Here is a 20,718-nt window from a genome sequence, read left to right on the forward strand (position 1 = left end):
AGTAATTGAGGAGCTGTCATAGAGGTCAACTTATTCTCCAAAAGACCTCTGAGCAGGATAAGAAGTAATGGGTGGAAGACCTAGAATTAAGGAGAAATTTCCTGACAGTGAGAATAATTAATCGGTGGAACAGCATACTTCCAGAAGTTGTGGTTGCTCCATTACTGGAAGTTTTGAAGAAGAGACTGGACAGTCATTTGTCTGGAATGGTATAGGGTCTCCTACCTGAGCAGGGGATTGGATAAGAAGACCTCCAAGATCTCTTCCAACCCTATTATTCTAGGTTCTACATTTTAATAGCATGAGTACAATTCACTTCATTGAGGGGGTCCTTGTGCATTCAATTTAGTTTCTTCTCACCCTATTGTGATTAAATAAATAGTCTTCTTTAAGTATACATTGGTTTAAAATCTCTGCACCAGTGATCTTATGGATGTCAACAGGTATTTCTAAAATGCAGTTTGATTGATCATCTGTAAAAGGGACAGATCTTGGTGTTTTCAATGGTCTTCTGGCCAGCTTCCCATAATGATGACCCCTGGATCTCCTTGCTTGCCTTCCAGGCCATCAAGAATATGATTGAAATTGAGAAGGTCAAAGGATTTTGCCAAGTTGTTGTGGCTAATAAAGTCCGTGATGGCATTTCCCACTTGATACAGTCCTGTGGATTGGGTGGCATGAAGCACAATACTGTGGTTTTGGGGTGGCCCTATGGCTGGAGGCAGAGTGAAGATCCTAGATCTTGGAAAACCTTTATAGGTAAGTTCAAAGGATGTTGGTTAGCATTCTCCTTGAGTTTTTTCTTTCTTTCTTAAGCATGATTCAAGCATTGTTTTCCATAGTGAATAGTAGAATGTCTAAAATTGATTAATTAGAATTCAAAATATGGCTGTCCTGCTACTCAAAAGAAGAACTTTGATACTGTTTTTTTAAAAAATAAAGTTTTTTTATTGAACACAAATTAAAACATTGGACACAGTGTAACTATCCTGGCAAGATCAATGCCATACATACTAAGATATAAAGTTATACATTACAACCACCATGCTTTTTAACCTTTGATCTATTCCGTATTTACAAATATAAATATATCATATTTCCAACCATATTGCTTTGTTTTTATCTTATACATTTTCATTATTGTAGTTTCATACATAACTCTAATCTCCATTCTATAAATCTTAATCATTGCTTATTTTGGGTCTTTCCTTTTTTGTCCCAACCATCGATAAAATTTGTCCCAGATCCTGTAATATTCTGATTCCTCTTTATTCTTCAATTCCCACATCAATTTATCCGTTTCAGGATAAGTCAGAATTTTCCTAATTATTTCCCCTTCTTGAGGAATTTCCCTGTTTTTCCAGTTTGGGGCAAAGACCATTCTTGCTGCTGTAATAATATGTATTGTTAACTAAATTACCCCCTTGCTATATTTATTGTTTATGATTCCCAAAAGAAATAGTTCTGGTGTGAATACTATTTCCTCTTCGGTTATCTCTATCAGCCACCTTTGAATTTTCTGCCAATATTCTTTTATTTTTTGGCATGACCACCACATATGGTAGTACATGCCTAATTTATGATAACTTTTCCAACAATTTGGTGCTAAATTTCTAAACATTTTAGCTACTCTCGCAGGTGGAAGATGCCACCTATAAAACATTTTATATAAGTTTTCTTTACACGATATTGACAATGTTATTTTCCTATTCCTTTCTCATAATTCTTGCCATTTATCCAGATGTATATTATAGCCAGACTTTGATGCTGTTGTGAGTTTGCAAGGACTTCTGTTGAAAACTCTTGATTTGGATGGACTTTAATCTTACTAAAATTTCCATCCGCCGGAAAAAAAGAGTTTCTATATGTGGGATGCTTCCTAAGTCTCCTGTATCCTTTCTTATTTCATCATTTAATCATAGTTGTATATTTCTCAAGAAACAAGGGGGCACAGAATGATCTTGGGATATTATGGCCAAAATCCAGCAAAGGGCTGATCTCAGTTTTAGCCTATGTCAATTATTATTGGTTTATGTCATCTTTACAATTTTATTTTAAGAACTGTGGGAACTACTGTTTATCAAGTTAGGATATTATTTTGAGTAACTCAGATTTGTCAACATGGATTGACTGCCATGATAGATCAGAATTTCTTTTGGGAGGGGGGCAGTCAAGGACTTATATTTTCCTGGTAGAGCAAAGGTGCCAAATATTTCTTCTATCCTAGAATTATACTCTTCCAGGTTAATAGCATTGTGTTCTGACCCCGCTCCTCCGTCCAGGAACGAAAGCCAAAACAAACGTAAAAGAGAATGTTTTTTAATCAGTCCAGACTCTAGTTGGCTGCAAGCCCAAAATAAACAAAGAGATAAGCACTCTGGCAGCAAGTCCTACAAACCTAGGCAGCAATGCAACAAGCTCTCACAGCAAACCAATTCGCCAAGTTGGTTTCTCTTAATCGTGAATGTTGACTTCTGCAAAAGGGCATGGCACAAGCAGTCTCTTTTATAATCAGGAGAGGATCTTAATAAGCATCAGCTGAGTGTAATCATCTCCTATAATTACGCAGTTCTTGCCGCCGAGTAGCCCTTCTATGGCGTGCATCCCAAAACAACTCACAAGTGTTTTCCGGATCACTCCCTCTGATCTAAGGCTCCGGCGCCACCTGGTGGCTAACCAGTCTCTCCTCACTCTGCTTGGAGTCGGCACCCTGTCCAGGGTCCTCCACCTCCTCCAGGGCCAACTCATAAGACCCCTCGCTGTCAGAGTCTGGCGGCAGCTCCAACGGCTCCTGCCGGACCACAACAGCATTGCCAACTTGAAATTCATGCAATGTTGTTTTTGTGTCTTTAAAATATTAGTTAAGTTTACCAACGATACGGTTTTTTGTTCTGTTTGTTTGGAGTCAATGCACCAAAATTCTTCAGTCCTTTTAGCTACCTCTTAATTTTGTGTGGCCTACTTGTCACTCTGTACTCAACAGAGAGTGGGTGGTGACCATTTCCTTCCAGTCCTGTCATTCTTCCAGTAATCTCAACCAATCGGGGATCATATCTACTGTATATACTATTAATGCTCCCGTATCTGATTGTAATCTTCAGTGGAACAAAATGGTGCATCATGCGGCAATCATTTTGAAATCCATATCTCTCAGAAGAGGTAACTCACCGAATGAGTCTAAAATCAAAGAGCCTGCCCCGTAGGGCACTGAAATTTGGCACAGTTGTAGCTGCTTCAGTGCTACTGCACTGTCACTATTAGTGACAATTATTTCCAGTGCTCCCTACTAGCTTTCCATAAGGAACAATGGGGAAGCCAGCAGGAAGTCAGAAGTCACTCTTCCTTCCACTGTATTTTTGGCTAGTCGTTCACGGTGATTCTGTTTATCTATGAAAATATAAGGAAATATCTCTGAAACAATAACCAATGCATAGCAGGTTGTCCAGTATGAGATACAATTAAAGTCCAGTTCTGCAGCCAATCAGATTTGACTCTCAGCAATAATGTCTTTCCTCTTTTTAATTTCAGACACTGTCCGTTGCACAACTGCAGCCCACCTCGCCTTGCTTGTACCCAAAAATGTGTCCTTCTATCCCAGCAACCATGAGCGTTACAATGAAGGGAATATCGACGTGTGGTGGATTGTGCATGATGGAGGCATGTTGATGCTGCTTCCGTTTCTCCTCAAGCAGCATAAAGTAAGAATGCTTTTTATCCTTCTGTCTCCTAGTCCAAGCCCCTCCCCCCTCTGCTCAAGCAGGAGATCATGTAGTACTTGTATGTATTTCTGGGTTCATATTTATTGTAATGAGAGAAGTTGGTGGCTTTCCCGCAATCCCACATAAAGTGGCCAGACTAGATATCTTACCCATCCCTGTGGCCCACAGACCAGAAGATCGATGCGGATGCCCTATGAGTAGGGAATTGGGAATGATATGTGTCTTGCGACCCATGTACAAAGAGGGATTGCATGGAAATGTTGGTGTTTAAAAAGGCTGAGCAGGGAATAGTCTGTTCTTGCTTACATGCAAATATTTATACAGGATGTTGTCACAGGAAAATTCTCATTCAAAAAAAAAAACAACCCCAAAGATGAAACCACAAGCAATAAATCTTACTTTAAGATCAGAGGTTTATTTTTTTCTAATCAATTGGAGCAAAAGAAAGAAGCAAAAGATCGAATAACAACAGAAAACTCACATTGTCAAACCACTGCAATGGGTCCTATGACAGATAGAAGGTCCTACAAAGGCTGCTATTGAGCAAAGGACCCCATTCTCATTTCAAGACACATTTCTTAGACCTTTTTTACTGACATACACACTCCATAGTTTCACTTCCTTGATATTTCTTACTTTCTTACTGACCGTCACTCTCTGAAAACCCCCATGTGCATTTGAAGCTCTCAGGCACTTCTTACTTTCAGTTCCTCATTTCCCACCATCTCATTCTTCCTGCTCTAAATATATCCCTACACGTATCTACTTTGCAGAAAATGCAGCACACACAAGTCAGCACAGTAGAAATATGTCTGGTGCATTTTGCAATTATGTTAGTTTAAAACTTTGGTTCAGTGACGCCTGGAAGCTCATTCCTAGGCCTATTACCTGCAACTTTCCAATGGATATATTCCTCCTCTCACAATGTATAGAAACTTACCTTGCCAGAAGTAGATTGTCGTTATTTATTTAGTTTTTTTTTTATTTCTTATCTTTATTATTTTTATAAGTAACTCAAGGCAGCTAACGTATCCAACACACCTTTCTCCTCTTATTTTTTCCCCACGGCAACAAGTCCTGTGAGGTAAATTGGACTGAGAGAGCATGACTGGCCGTAAGTCACCCAGCCAGCTTTCATGGCTAAGATGGGACTTGAACTCACGGTCTCTTACTTTCTCGCCTGGTGCCTTAACCACCAGGCCAAACCATCTCTCATGCCATTCATGGGCCTGCATATACCGTATTTTTCAGAGAATAAGACGCACCTTCCCCCCCCCTAAGAGAGGGTGGAAATTTGGGTGCATCTTATACACTGAATGTAGCCTCATCCACCCACTGTCCCCCACCCTTTGGCCTCTGCCTCCCAGCAATTTACTTCCTTGCAGCAAACAGGGAAAATGGGGCTTGCGGAGGCTGCAATAGGCTATAGCAATCCCTGCAGCCTGAAGCAGCTGATGATCAGGAGGTGCACTTAAACTGAAAGTGTTTGCTCCACAAGGCAAATTGCTGGGAGGCAGAGGCAGATTTTTTTTCCTCGTGCTAATCAGGCTGTTTGCTGTTTGCTGCAAGATGGTAAGTCAATAACTATAAATGCCTATAGAATGTTCAAATTATTAGACTTATTTTTTAAAGACTGCGTTATTATTTTTCTAGAAAAGTTAACAAAATGAAAAAGCTTTTTAAAATAAATGCTTGATCTGAAGACGCCCCGTGCTATTGTATCTTCTTTTAAATAGCAGAGGATAACTATACTTCCAGAAAGCACATCAATTTTAACAGCATTTGTACAAGTATAGTTGAAATGTAACACTACCAAAATATATGTATATTGTCTGTACTGTTTGCTGTTCGTTGCAAGGAGGCAAATTGCTGGGAGGCAGATTTCTCCCCCCCCCCCTTGTTTTCCTCCCCAAAAGCTAGGTGCGTCTTATACTTTGGAGCGTCTTATACTCTGAAAAATTCGGTATTTGCATAGTTGCATGAAGCTGTCAAATAACCCTTGCATAGAAGTGTGCTTTACCAAATTCGTTGAATTCTACAGAGAGGACTGAATGTTTCTGAAAGGATTAAAAAAATTCCCCTCCGCAGGTTTGGCGAAAGTGCAAAATGCGAATTTTCACCGTGGCCCAGATGGACGACAACAGCATCCAAATGAAGAAAGACCTGGCGGTCTTTCTTTACCACCTCCGAATCGAGGCAGAAGTAGAAGTGGTGGAGATGGTAATGGACTTCTCCTGTCCTTCGGGGGCCAGTCTACGTATTGCGAGCCTGGTTCCAACATGGTCTTTTCCCTCCCTTTAGCAAAACAGTGACATCTCAGCCTACACTTACGAGCGGACCTTGATGATGGAACAGAGATCTCAGATGCTGAGGCAGATGAGGCTGACCAAAACAGAAAGAGACAGGGAGGTATGTCTTCTAATCGCCGTTGTAAAATGATGGCGGAGTGACCATCAGTTGAGTTCCAGATATTCATGTTTGAAGCAAGGATGGCAAAATCAACAGGCTGTAAGATTTTCTATAGGCAGCCGGGACAAGCCATGGAGGCGTTGAAAGGATGCCCTGCATTGTGAGATGTTGTAAATCCTTGTACAAAATTGAATCTAACAATAATAAGGGTGTTACAGAAACCACAGCTCATGTTTAAATGTCTATGGGGATTCTCAGTCCTCCAGGTCTTGGTTGTCCCAAAGGTGCTTTTTTCAAGAGGCAGCTGGACTTTCTTGTTTTTTTCTTCGAAGACGTTTTGCTTCTCACCCAAGAAGCTTCTTCAGCTCTGACTGGATGGTGGGACTGGAAGAGCTGAAGAAGCTTCTTGGATGAAAAGTGAAACATCTTCAAAAGAAGAAAGTCCAGTTGCCTCTTGAAAAAGCACCTTTGGGACACAGCCCAAGTTCTTCTGTATTGCCAGTTCTACAGGGACATTCATCTCCAGTTGATTCCCTTCTTTTATTTAAATCCCCAGGGCTCTCTCATAACTTTTATTTAAATAAGCAAGATAAACGTCTTTTCTCTAAAAGTAGTAAAATTTTGCTACGGTATTTGTGAGCTTCACTCCCCAAATGGTCGCTAATAATTCCTGTAGTTCATTTTATTGATTGTGTTTTTATTGGTCATTGGCTGCAGTGACATTCTGTCTATCTGACCTGGCTACCAATCGGTCATGACATTTCGCTCATCCCAAATTACTTCCAATCTGTGTCCCACCAGTGATTCTCCAAGCAGACAACCCAACAATATTTCCCATTGGACTAGCGCAATTGTCGGCAACCTTAAACATTCAAAGAGCCACTAAGGTCCTAACCAGAAGCCCCCTGCTCAATTCTGGAGGTGACCGGAAGTCCAGTTCCCCCACCAGAGAGTCTCCTCCTAGGGTGGCATCCTTCCCCCTCCCAACCGGAAGTCCGGTTCCCCCACCATAGAGTTTCCTTCTAGTGTGGCATCCTTTTTCTGTACCTGTCCTAAGTGAAAATCCTATCAATTGTGCAGCCGCCCGGCAAGAGGGAGCCGCAGCAGAGGTGTGAAAGAGCCACATGCGGCACCAGAGTCACGGGTTGCTGACCCCCTGGACTAGCGGGGCACAATCCTTTGAAGAACAACCATTTCCCACCTTTTGTTCTTCTAGGCTCAGCTGGTGAAGGACAGACATTCGATCGTAAGATTAGAGAGCCTTTACTCCGACGAGGAAGATGAAGGCGAAGCAATCCCTGAAAAGATCCAAATGACTTGGACAAAAGCTAAACATGACTTTGAGAATCAAATGGGAAATCATGTGGTGGAACACTTCAAAGAACTTATCAGTCTTAAACCGTAAGCATCCAAGATCTCTGCTGGAATGAAAACTCTGCTGTTTTTATTTTGACCCAAATCCTTTGGATCACTAATATTGCAGAAAATCTTCTTTGAGTTGGCTCTATGTTCATCCTGATGCTTTTATTTATTTTTTGCTTGATACTATCTAAACATATTACTGTTATTTTGTCCTGGATGAAAAGGTTCAGCTGAAAGAAATCACCACTATACTGCCAAGAACAAAAGTCCTTAATTATGTAGTGATACATGCTCTCCTCCGCTAATTAAATTGGTAGAGAGTTCCCAAAACATCCCAAAGATGTGGCATTGTCTAATTAAACATCACCATCCATTTGATAAATGGAAACGGGAAACTTTTTGATGAGGAAGCAGACTGTAAGTGTAGGCTCTCTCCCTCCTTAGACAAATCTTAAAGTTCCTGGTAGCAAAAGAGCTACAAACCAAAACTTGAGTCCATTGGTGAAATTCAATTTTTTTTACTACTGGTTCTGTGGGCATTGCTTGGTGGGTGTGGCAGGGGAAGGATACTGCAAAATCCCCATTCCTTCCCCACTCTGGGGCCAGTCAGAAGTGGTATTTGCCGGTTCTCCAAACCATTCAAAATTCTAGCTGATGAGAGGGTGTAATCTGCATTTATTGAAATATGTACTCACATGTTCCCAGAAAAACCATCAGTGGCTCTTTCCCTGATCAGAAACAGGTCCTTAACATGTGTTTTCTGTTCTGACAGGGCATATCCTGAACCAAGAATCTGCTTACAGGATTGGGGCAATTCTAAATGTCAACTTGGACGTAGAGAATACCCAACTTTGAGATAGTAATTTCAGATGGCACTGTGCCTACTAGCTAAGAGCCTTTGCCAATTAGGGTATGTTTATTCTTAGGGCTTTGTGATCTAGGGATAATAGCTTTGTTGTACTTTTCAGTAATTGCTCCCAAAACACTGTTTAGAATGTGTATAAAAGAGAGGGAGACCTTCTGTAAATTACTGATAGTCTTAAAATGGTCTTCCCCTTCTCTCCTGCTTCTCTTCCTCCTCCTGTATTCCCTCCCCTTCCTTCCCTTCCCAAAGTGCCTGAAGTTGAAATCTGAAGCAATTCTTAATTAACTCCATGCAATCAGGAAGTGAAGACTGTTTTCACCCCATCTCTGGAATAGATTGTTATGAATCATTCCTGCTTGTTTACTTTTCTTCATCTCTTACAATCTGCAGTATTAAGGTTGGCTCCAGTTTTTGTCAGCGGCCAAGTTTAATGTTGGTCCATATGCAGCATCGAGTCCATAAACATACATGCATACAATCACACACGACCTTAACTAAGAGCAGTGTATGCATTGGAGTAATTTTGCTTTCCAACACATGAAATGGAAAGAGCTGTTTCCTGAATCATTTTCATATGTAAATAGGGTGGAATACATTATTATAATTATCATTGCCATCATCTTTTGCACTTCGTTTTGAATGCACAACTGTTGACACCTGAGCAAGTTCTTTTGGGGTTTTTTGATAGGATGGAACACACACACACAATGATGAAGAAATAACACTTCAGGCAGAGAAGCATCCCAAAACAAAGTCCGTGTGTGGCTTTCAAAACAGTCTTGATTTTTGGCAGTAAATGCCTGGACAAGTTTCTTACGTTATCGTAGCAGCGTTTTCAGAAATGGTTTGTCCATCTCTTCTTCTACGAGAGCTAAACTAGAGTGACCAACCCAAAGTCACCCAGCAGGACTAGAAATCACAGTCTCCTAGTTTCTAACCTGGCACCTTTAGCTGCTACATTAAACTGGATCCAACAATGTTTCTTGGGGTAAGCTACTTTCCTTTTGTTGATTTCTTTGTAATTTTGAACCCACCAGGGACCAGTCAAATGTCCGGAGGATGCACACCGCTGTGAAGCTGAATGAAGTCATTGTAAATCGATCCCACGATGCCCGACTTGTTCTTCTCAACATGCCTGGTCCACCCAAAAACACAGAGGGGGATGAGAACTGTATCCTTTTCAACGCAATCCATGATTCCATGTAAATGTGTAGAACCATCTGAATGTAGAACCTTCTGATGGAGTCATCTAAATTCATTAGGTCTCCACTCGCTAGTGAGCAATAGGACTCCTATTTCTTGGATTCGTCAAGAGCCCAAAATACAGTAGTGGCAGGGGTGAAATCCTCCTGGTTCGGCTTGGTTCGGCTTGTTGTTGGTTCTGCGAACCGTTAGTAAAAAAAAAAAAAAAAGCTTTGAGGATCGCGCGAATCAGCTATGAGCTCTTTTTCCGGGAAAAAGAGTTATATTAGTAGACTAAAGAGACTAATAGAATAGTAATAGATTGTTATTGTTACGTAACTAATTAAGAAATAAAGAAATGATCGTATATTGTTAATGGTAGAAAAAATTTGAAAGAAATGCTGAAATTGAATTAGAGGATGTATGCTGTTTATAGCAAAATATACCAATGGAGAAAATAAGAAATGAAAATTTGGTGGCAATTTTTTTTAGATTTCACCACTGAATAGTTGCCAAAGTTGTGGAAACCTTTGGGAAAAGTGTATTTTGGAGGTTTGATGGTTAATAACGCCACTTTCATTAGTATGCCATAAAATTATATATCAATGGAAAGATATTTTAATCAAGAATGTAATGCAACAAAGTTTGTTTAATTATCTGTATTCTATGAAAAGTTATAGCCAAATAACAGAAAAAAGAAGCACACTTGCTTACGTTATATCAGGTAGCTTTCTTTCATCTGATTGTAGCCAATGAGCATGAGTGTTATTGTTTTGGCAATGAGACAATCAGGTTACCCAACTATTAACTGACATGGTGATAATTTTTTGAGATCTCGTTTTTCTATGGTGATAATTTTTTGTATATCTCATTTTTCTATGTATTTCACTTTTCTTCTTATAACTGCTATTCTAACAGCAAATCCTTCATAAAAGTTATTGCATTACATTCTTGATTAGATTTTCTTTCCATTGATAGATAATTTTATGGTACTACTCCAAAAAAAAGTGGTGTTGTAAACCATCAAACCTCAAAAACACTGTACACTTTTCCCAAAAGGTTTCCACAATTTTGGCCGCTACTGTACACTTTCTAAGAAAAACGATTCATTAATAATGGACCATAATTCAGGTTGGTGCAACTTTTCCTTGTAATTGTTATTTATCTCTTACAATCTGATTTACACACTTAAAAGCTGCTCCAGGAAAGTATCCCTTCAATATAAAACTGCCCTGCAGTAAATTTTAATTGCAGTTCAATTTATGTTGCACTAAGGTTCCCCCCCGCCCCCCAGTATTTCATTGCATGGGTATATAACCAAAAATGTATTTGAGGTTCAAAGAAACAACATGTGGATGGACCCAAAAGCCACATAGAAAATATGGGAGGACGCATACTGCTTCCTTTCTCTGTCTATCGGCTCGTCACAAGAGACCATCCATATAAATAAATACATACCTATTTCCCTGGCTCAGCTGATAAAGGAGGAGAACCTTGTGATTTAGTGTTTAACACAACTGCCTAATATGTAATACAGCACAGGTTCTAATCTCAGTAAGGGTATGGCTAGCTGATGAGAGCTAAATAGCTCGAAATAGATCTATACTAGTCTCCCTTTATTTATTTATTAGCTGAAATACAACACACACACCACACACACACACAACACACACACACACACACACACACACACACACACACACACACATATATATATATATATATATATATATATATATATATATATATATATATATATATATATATATATAATTCTGGGGCTTTCTTGCTTTCCAAGTGAAATGTTGGTTTCTTCAGCTAGTATTCAGATCTGTCGAGCAGTTTAATAACAATTGATTTCACAGCTTGCAAAGACAAGGTGTCAAATGCAACAAGCTGTATGTCATCACACTATTTCAAAGCTTGATATTATCGAGATCCAGCAGACTGGATTATCACGGAGTTCCATAAAAGGCAAAAAAAAAATCCTTCCACAGCACTTCCGAATGTTTTGCGTGTGCTTATTTTATGAGCCTTGTATAAAGGTAATCCTCAACGTATGACCACAATTGAGCCCAGAAGTTATGTTGCTAAGTGAGACATTTGTTAATTGCATTTTGCCCCATTTTACAGTTAAGTGAATCACTGCAGTTGTCAAGTTAGTAACATGGTTGTTAAGTGAATCTGGCTTCCCCATTGATTTTGCTTGTCAGGTCACAAAAGGGTTACACAACCCTGGAATACTACAATTGTCATAAATATGAATTAGTCTGAATTTTGATCACATGACCACAGGGATACTGTAGTGGTCTAAGTGTGAAACCTGGTCGTAGATCACTTCTTTACTGCCGTTGTAACTTTGAACAGTCATTAAAACAAACTGTTGTAAGTTAAGGACTACCTGCATATCTGCTAATGTTGCGAATAGAATAGAGTAGAATAGAATAGAATAGAATAAAATAGAGTAGAGTAGAGTAGAATAGAATAACAGAGTTGGAAGGGACCTTGGAGGTCTTCTAGTTCAACCCCCTGCTTAGGCAGGAAACTCTTCAGACAAAATGGTTAACCAATATATTGCAGTTTCAGAATATCTTTTCGGCACGCACGTTTTGACATTCCATAGCAGCTCCATATTATGTTGATACTAGCTGATAACTCTGCGCTGCCTGGGTATTTATTTATCCCAACTCTCCTCCCATGAACGTCACTGCAATTTCTAATGTTGGATTTTCCCCCTTACCAGAGGGCGCCCCTTGTGGAGTACTGTGAAGCCGTTACCCTGGCAACTCCACAGCACTGTACAGTAGAAGACATTTTAAGGCAGTACAGTAGAGGACATTTTAAGGCACAACAGGTTGTATCTTAACAGACCACCCACTCCCGAGGGGTGTTAAGGGTGTCTAACCCCCACAGTATTTTTTTCCAGAGAGTAAGTCATCTGTGTACCAAGTTTAGTTGAAATTGCTTGAGGCATTCCAGAGTTATGCTGGAACATACACACACACGGAAAGTCATTTATTTTTATATATACATATAGATTGATGATTTCTTTTCCTTAACGCTCTGATCCAGACATGGAATTCTTGAAGTTTTAACGGAAGGTCTGGAGCGAGTCTTGCTTGTTCGAGGAGGTGGCCGAGAAGTCATTACTATTTATTCCTGATCCAAAAAGATCCTCTCTAGCTACTATTTTACCTGCTTCACGAGAAAGGACGTTCCAGATGGAGAAGACTTTGACTCCTCTTGCTTTCTGTTCCTCGGTTTTCACACGTGTGCCCCAATACACTACAGATGTGAACGCAAATTCCAGTGAATTTTTCCATTTGCCATGTATCTGAATATCTCTGCCAGGGACACACATTTAATCACAGAGGCTGGGGTGCCGGTTGGCTTCTGCTTTTCTATTCCGACAGATTTGTGTGCAGTTTCAAGGCAGGAGGTTTTTGTATTATTATTTTTTTTTCAAAAAACCAAGTACAAAATTTTTTAATGTTGTGTACCTTGTGCTAAAGGAGGACTGGATTTGGTTATTAGGTAACAGGATTTAGAACAAACCAATTTCTCCGTTAGGATTTTACGGGGACTTTAATAGGACTGCTAGGTGCGGTTTTTTCTGCTCAGTTTTCTACCTGAAAATAACCCTGCATTGTTTTTAAAATGTGTTATGTGTGTAGTTTTTGTAAACCCACGACAGCCACAATTTCAGTGTTGGATAAAGAATTTATACTTTCATCGGTTTTAAATTATAACACAACGGTTTCTTGCAGTGTTACATTCAAAACTGGGGGTCTCGGATTGAAATAGACTCTCTATGACCTATTTATTATTTTTCTCTCTATTTATTGATTAGAATCCATGGCAATAAAAGATCACCTAGAATAATTTGTTAAGGTCGCGCACAAAGAGACCCTGCTGGCAACATTTGCAACTGTCGGCTTAGAGGTTTTTCTTAAGGGGTATTTTTTAAAGGTTTACTGCTAGCTTTGTTCTCTTCCAAACTGCAGGCAAATATATACTAGGTTACACTTATCAAAACATGTTAAGTGCACCATATACAGTTTGAAGAGTGTAGACATTAAGGAAAGGACATTTTATACTCGAAACGTACAGCTTTTTAAATTAGTTTTCACATCCATTCATTTGTACTTATTGATACAGTCTGTATCGCTCTTTTTCCAATAAAACGTTGCATACTTTTGAATCTGTATTGGATGACCTGAAGTGAATGGAACTGTTTATCATGATGAAGGTAAGTATTTCTGCCATAATAATTTAAACCTCTTCTCTAAACAGTCTGACTCCTACTCTAGAAGAACCTACAGCCCATTGGATAAAAGCTGTAGGACAAACTGGGATGTCTGTCGAAATGGAGATCATTGAGCCAAGTTTGCTTTTCTCAAAGGCTCGTCCCATCACTAAACTGTTGTGTAACTTCCATTATCCTTGTCTTTTGGCTAGAAGACATGAGGACTGTATTCAAAAACATTTTTGGACCACAAAGTTGGGGATAGCTGATAAGCTATTCAATCTTTCTGGTTGGTTTTATTATTAAGAAATTTTATTTTGTTTGTGTGTGTGTGTATAGTGCTATAGTATATATAGTGATATATATATATATATATATATACACACACACACACACACACACACACACATAATACATACATACATATAGTGTCACAACCCCTGGTATGCCCAAATATGGGAGGAGGCATACTGCTTTCTTTCTCTGTCTATCGGCTCATCACAAGAGACCATCCAGACAGAAAGCCAATATTTTTACTGTTGCCTTTGTTACATTTGTGTTGTATTTGTGCTGATAAATAAATATCTATACTAGTCTCCCTTTATTTATTGTTGTGTCACTATATACATACCTATTTCCCTGGCTCAGCTGATAAAGGAGGAGACCCTTGTGGCTTAGTGGTTAACACAACTGCCTAATATATACAGCACAGGTTCAAATCCCAGTAAGGGTATGGCTAGCTGATGAGAGCTAAATAGCTTGAAATAGATCTATACTAGTCTCCCTTTATTTATTTATCAGCACAAATACAACACACACACACCACACACACACACGTATATGATGTACAGGTTATCTATCATCTATCTATCTATATCTATCTATCTCTCTATCTATCATCTATCTATCTATCTATCTATCTATCTATCTATCTAGTCTCTTGCCTCTGTCTATATCTATCTAGTCTGTCACTATTATCTATCTAATCTATCTATCTATATTTCTATCTATGTCTGTCTGTCTCTATCTAATCTATCGATTGATCTATTGATCTATCTATCATCTATCTAGTCGAAACTGGAAGAAAAAGTGAATTCAATAATAAAATGAGATAATCATTTTAATATGTACCAAGGCCTTCAAACCTGCCAAAAAATAGCCATTTTACAAAGTCACCCAAGTCAAAATATATACATTTATGGTTTACATGTTTTAATCCCCGAAAATTGTACAAATCTCTGTAAATTTAGTGCCATTCAGCCTTATACATACACTCATTCCTTTTGACGTACACATACATTTAAAATAAATAACGTTCCAGCCTCGTAACTCCGAAACGGATTTTACAACTTTAAAAAAAAAACAAAAAAAAAACATGCACACACAAAAAGTTGCTTGTTTTTTTTTTTTTTCTGACATTTTGTTTTCCTAGATCTTGCATAGGAATAATCAGGAATGGTCCATAATCCAGCACAGGTAGGTTTAAGCTCTTTTTCTCTTCAGGATGTCATTTCAAAAACGTTTAATCCGGTTGAGGCACTTTGTGGATGCCTTCTGTCCCAGAAAACGTCAGGCAAGCGATACAGTGTCACCTAGCAAAGGCACAAGAAAAGGATAATGCTGAGTTTCTTTAGGTTTGGGGAAAAAATATATGTTATGTTTTTAAAAGTTTATGTTTAGGGTTCGTGTTTGTTTTAAAAAGGAAGTTTGGACCCCGTCGTGGATATGCAGTGTTCGAGTTTACTGATTTGACATATTTGGAATACTGCCTCCAATTTTGGTCACCATGATGCAAAAAATAAAAAAAAGTGCTGAGATTTGAGAATTAGCGCACAGAAAAGCAACTAAAATAAGGAATTAAGATTAGGAAGCCAGAGGCTAAAACACAGTACAATGAACAGTTGCAGGAACTGGGTATGTCTAGACCAGTGTTTCTCAACCTTGGAGACTTGAAGTCCTATGGACTTCAACTCCCAGAATTCCCCAGCCAGCTCCAAGTCTCCAAGGTTGAGAAACACTGGTCTAGACTAACAAAGAGAATAGGGGGTGGCAGACAATAGGCAGTCTTCCAATATGTGAGTGGCTGACACAGAGAGGAAAAGGCTCAACTTCAGATTTTCAGAGGTTGTGGGAGCTTCATCACTGGAAGCTTTCAAGAAGAGACTGGACTGCCATCTGTCAAAAACGGTGTAGGGTCTGCTTGAGTGGGGGGTGTTGGACTAGATCAAGGGCTACCAACCTTTAGAACCTCAGGGACCATTAAATTCATAACTTTAAATCCCACGGACCACTAATGAATTTTTAAAAAAGATAAAATAGTGTTTAGTGCAATATAAAAATCTATATATCTAACTTAGTCTCCAAAGCATTTGAAGGCAGAACAAGAAGTAATGGGTGGAAACTAATGAAGGAGAGGTCAAACCTAAAATTTAGAAGTTTCCTCTCTGTGAGAAAAATCTCACCGGAGATTTTAAAGAAGAGAATGGACAGCTAGAATGGTCTCCTGCTTGACCAGAGGGTTGGACTAGAAGTCCTCCAAGGCTGATATTTTTTAATCTACCCACTCTATATACATGTTTTGTTTGGAACATAAGATAATAAAGCTAGAACCTCTTCTCACTGCAAATGGAAAAATCTGTTAGGAAATTGCTTTTTGACATCTTCCAAGACACAGAGCTTCTAATCTAAGCAATATTTTCAGGGCAAGTTAGGGGCTCTTACCAGGCACTTTTAGGTATAACCCGTCAAAGGAAACTCCGATTTCTAAGAATAGAATTTGCTGTTGCTAACTCGTTTCTCTCTCATTCTGAAAGAAAGCAGAGGGGAAAAGAAATCAGAAAAGCAACATAACATGCATGGGCTCTCTTCTTCCTTAGCACGGTGATTTCTTAAAACTACTTAAATGCAAATAATTCAAAGTAGAAATGGAGTAATAAATTGGTAGGAGATAAATTTGCAGGTGCCACTGTACACTTCGGAAGTTTCAAGCTATTCTACGTATGTATTCATTTTATATAATGAGCCACTTGACAAGCAACTCAAGCTAGTGCACGCAATTTAAACAACACCAAAAACAGCAAATAACAACTGCAATATAACAAGCTTATTGTACCAAAGGCAGTTCAGACAACCAAAATAAGCTCACAGGACCATCTAACCAATGCTGGTGGGAGAAACCACATCATTTGAGTCATTCATCAACGATGACCTGGACTGATTCCAAGGTGCCTGATTGGTTTTATAATCTTTTTATTTAAATGCTTACTCCTGTCTTTAATAAGCATCTCAATATGGAGTGCAGTAGAATAAGGTAAAGCTAAATGTTCTCCTTGCACATACTGTATGCGCTAGTCGTTCTCGACTCTGCGGTGCGGTGCTCATCTCTGTTTCAAAGCTGAAGAACCAGCGCTGTCCGAAGACGTCTCCGTGGTCATGTGGCTGGCCAAAGTGCTGTTACCTTCCCACCAAAGGCGCTTCCTATTTTTCTACTTGCATTTTTACGTGCTTTCAAACTGCTAGGTTGGCAGAAGCTGGGACAAGTAATGGGAGCTCACTCCGTTACGCGACGCTAGGAATTCGAACCACCAAACTAGTAGCAGAATACAAAGCTGCAAATAAAGCATGGCATTTTCTGGCTTTCTGAAAATAGTGACTTTGAATTGAGTGTTCTCCTAAGGATAGACTTACAGAATTTGTTATCTAGTTGACTTCCAGTACGGATAGTCATTTTGGATTCAATTCTATTCCCACTTCTTTCAGTTACTTAATCAAGTTCTTTGAGGATCCCTCAATCGTCGCTGTGGTTCCCAACATACAGTGATCAGATGTGAAACAGAGTTGCAGGACGGAGAGGATCATTTTAAGAAAGAGACATGTCGATCTGAATACCTGGCATGCAGGAAGAGAACCAGGGAGGACGCTCCCTAACCTTTCACATGGTATATCCAAAGATTATGGAGATTTGGGCTTTAGTCTGGCAAGATTTTGTCTATAGGCAAGCAACAATAAACAAACTACTGTGAAGTAACTTCTGGTGTCGTTCTTGGTTCCTTGGGCCTGGCACATACCTCTTGTTGCAGGTTTCCTGATAGAGCTGCAGTTGCCCCTCGTTTGCGCTGAACTCTCTCAGCAAAGCATCCCGACTGGTACCCCGGGCGTTTCGCCGGGTGTCGTACAACTGATTGTTCAGTTCTGCTTGCCGTTGACGCAGCTGCCGAAAGGAGGAATACAGATCTTCCTCGCTTTCCTTTAGAGGAGAAAAAGAAAGAGTGTAGGCAACATTAGAACACAACTGACAGGGAAGCAAAAATCAAGATTTGATGGACGAAGCCAGAGGCGGTTTAAGAATTGTGCGGATGCAAATTTCAGTCATCTCAATTTTTGCTATTAAGTCATACCGGACATTGGCTGGATTGAGTCACTCCTGGAAAGGCAGGAACTTTTTATTTTAAAACAAATCAACATGAACACACTTATAGTTCTTTTTATGTTCTTTTATAGCTTTGCTGTTATAGGATCTGCTGCTCAAGCAATGTTCTGACCTAGGCTTCCTCAAAAAGCACGAGGCAGAGTCCTGGGCCTGACAAAACCCCTCTTATTAAACAAACGTAAATTCCTCTCATTCACATTCAGCCAAGGCCTGGCAAACAGTCTTTCAAAGGATATTTATGACCACAGACCTTATTTATCTTGGAAAGCTGCCATGTCAATATTTTCCAAATGAGGTGCTGTGCAAGGAAAGATTGGGCACAGAGTCTTTGAGATTCATGGACAGATCTTCACACTCCTGAAACTAATCCAACGACTGAGCGAACGAATTGTAAGGTTCAATCTATTTATGTCTATGGAGATTCTCAGTCACTCAAGTCATGGTTGTCCCAAAGGACAACTACTTCATAAACCGCATGGCACAGCATAGGAGAACAAACCCATCTGGAGACAATTCAGCAGTCCATCTGAATTTGAAAGACAAAAGTCACTCTTTTGAAGACAGCAAAGTCCACATTTTGGTCAGAGAGGACTGCTGGATTGAAAGGGGGGTCAAAGAAGCCATCTAGGTGAAAATTGAACGCCCCCCCCCCTCAAGAGAGGGTGAGAAATGTGACATCAACTATCTCCAATCTACAACGCAGTCCTTTCGGCAGTTCCAAGAAGACACCACGCCCATTTGCACTACTTGGGTAACCCTGGCGACACAGATAAACCTGAAGGTGGCCTTAACAACTCGCTAAAAGGATGCAGAGGACCAGCTTTGTCTGCAAGGTGTATCAATCCTTCCATTCCCCACCATCCAGCTAGAGCTGAAGAAGATTCTTGGATGAGAAGCGAAACGTCTTCAAAAAAAAAAAACCCAGAAAATCCAGTTGCCTCTTGAAAAAGCATCTTTAGCTCAATGTGTTTGCTTGCTTGTTTGTTTATCCATCCACCCACCCATTCATTCATTCATTCATTCATTCTTCATTCATTCATTCACCCTGGGCAGTTGCCAAACGTGAAAGACCAGGTCACACATGAAGGTGCAATCATACCGATTTATTGCTAAACAGCCTATGCGCAGGAATCTTCTCAAACAAACATTTAGCACTTGCTTCGAGTTAGATAAGGGTCCATCCATGGATTTAAAGGGAGCTTTGTTCGTTTGTGTCTTGTAGGGATTATAGGCTGACCCTCCCTTTGAACACCACTTTTATTTATTTCATTTATTTATAACCCACCTTTCTTAATTTTTATAAATAACTAGTTGATAACCCGGCATTGCCCAGATATTTATTTATAGGGAGAAAATGTCCAGAGCAAACGTAATTTCTAATGTTGGATTTTCCCCCTTACCAGAGGGAGCCCCCTTGTGGAGCACTGTGAAGCTGTTACCATGGCAACTCCACTGAGCTGTACAGTAGAAGCCATTTTCTGGCAATACAGTAGAAGCCATTTTAAGGCACAACAGGCTGTATGTTAACAGAGCACACACCGAGCGGTGTTAGGGTTGTCTTACCCTCACAGTATTTTTTCCAGTCATCTGTATACCAAGTTTGGTTGAAATTGCTAGAGTCGTTCCAGAGTTATGCTGGAACACACACACAACCACCACACACACACCACACACACACAGAGCCATTTTTATAGAGAGAGAGATTCAAGGTGGCAAACGCACCAATACTTCACCAAAATGTTATTTCCCTTGGATTTTACCAGCTACTGACAGGTGGAATTAGATATCCACTTACCAAGATCTGCTGCATTTCACATATATTAGAAGAGAAGCCAACTCTATGTCTTCGCTGTATCCGTTTTTGAGGGGGACTGACCGATAACCTAAAAGGGCGGGATTAAAAGCCTTTTAATGGACACTTCCAGGCAGTCTCGGACTTGCACACCTGAGGGGACAGACTGAGGCTCACCTGTTCTTATCTTGAAAGGACAGAGTTTACTAGGAAGCAGCAGGAAAGAGAAGGCATCGTGAAGGATCGCAAGACAATCCCATGCCCCAGAGCTGGAAAAAACCACAAGCAGCCACAAGAGATCTGCACTTCTGCAAGAGGTCAAAAGCAAAAGAGAATAGAAGCTATCCAGACAATTTTATCTATTTTTTAGCAGGAGGAAAGTTCAGATGTAACAGCAACAAAGTTGGAAGGGACCGTGGAGATTCATGTAATCCAACCCCCATGTTCTCGTAGACCTAAACTATTACTGAAATGGCTGTCTTGTCTCTTAAAAGCCTTCAGTGTTGTGGCACCCACAATTTCCAAAGGCAATTTGTTCCACTGATTGTTCTCACTATCAGGAAATGTGTCCTTAGTCCTAAGTTGCATCTTCTCTCTTTGATTAGTTTTCATCCATTGCTTCTTGTCCTGCCTTCAAGTGCTTTGGAGAATAGTTTGACTCCTCCTTTTTTGCAGCCCCTGAGATATTGGAGCACTGCTATCATGGTCCTTCTT

General features: G+C 39.8%; 2 protein-coding genes across 2 annotated transcripts in view; one reads left to right on the forward strand and one right to left on the reverse strand.

The window, feature by feature from the left end:
• Nucleotides 1–13,738, forward strand: part of SLC12A4 (solute carrier family 12 member 4) — a 63,304-nt gene extending 49,566 nt beyond the window's left edge. Inside the window, 8 exon segments of the mRNA XM_032230554.1 lie at nt 564–759; nt 3,529–3,698; nt 5,808–5,939; nt 6,021–6,128; nt 7,345–7,529; nt 9,393–9,526; nt 12,610–12,618; nt 12,621–13,738. Coding sequence (XP_032086445.1) covers nt 564–759; nt 3,529–3,698; nt 5,808–5,939; nt 6,021–6,128; nt 7,345–7,529; nt 9,393–9,526; nt 12,610–12,618; nt 12,621–12,700 — 1,014 coding nt within the window. The 3' untranslated portion in view covers nt 12,701–13,738.
• Nucleotides 13,739–15,181: 1,443 nt separating this feature from the next.
• Nucleotides 15,182–20,718, reverse strand: part of PLCG2 (phospholipase C gamma 2) — a 96,493-nt gene continuing 90,956 nt past the window's right edge. Inside the window, 5 exon segments of the mRNA XM_032230806.1 lie at nt 15,182–15,375; nt 16,505–16,589; nt 17,851–18,029; nt 20,008–20,030; nt 20,033–20,095. Of these exon segments, the coding sequence (XP_032086697.1) occupies nt 16,547–16,589; nt 17,851–18,029; nt 20,008–20,030; nt 20,033–20,095 (308 nt within the window). The 3' untranslated portion in view covers nt 15,182–15,375; nt 16,505–16,546.

Source organism: Thamnophis elegans, chromosome 14, assembly GCF_009769535.1.
Source record: "Thamnophis elegans isolate rThaEle1 chromosome 14, rThaEle1.pri, whole genome shotgun sequence".
In the NCBI taxonomy this organism is placed as follows: domain Eukaryota; kingdom Metazoa; phylum Chordata; class Lepidosauria; order Squamata; family Colubridae; genus Thamnophis; species Thamnophis elegans.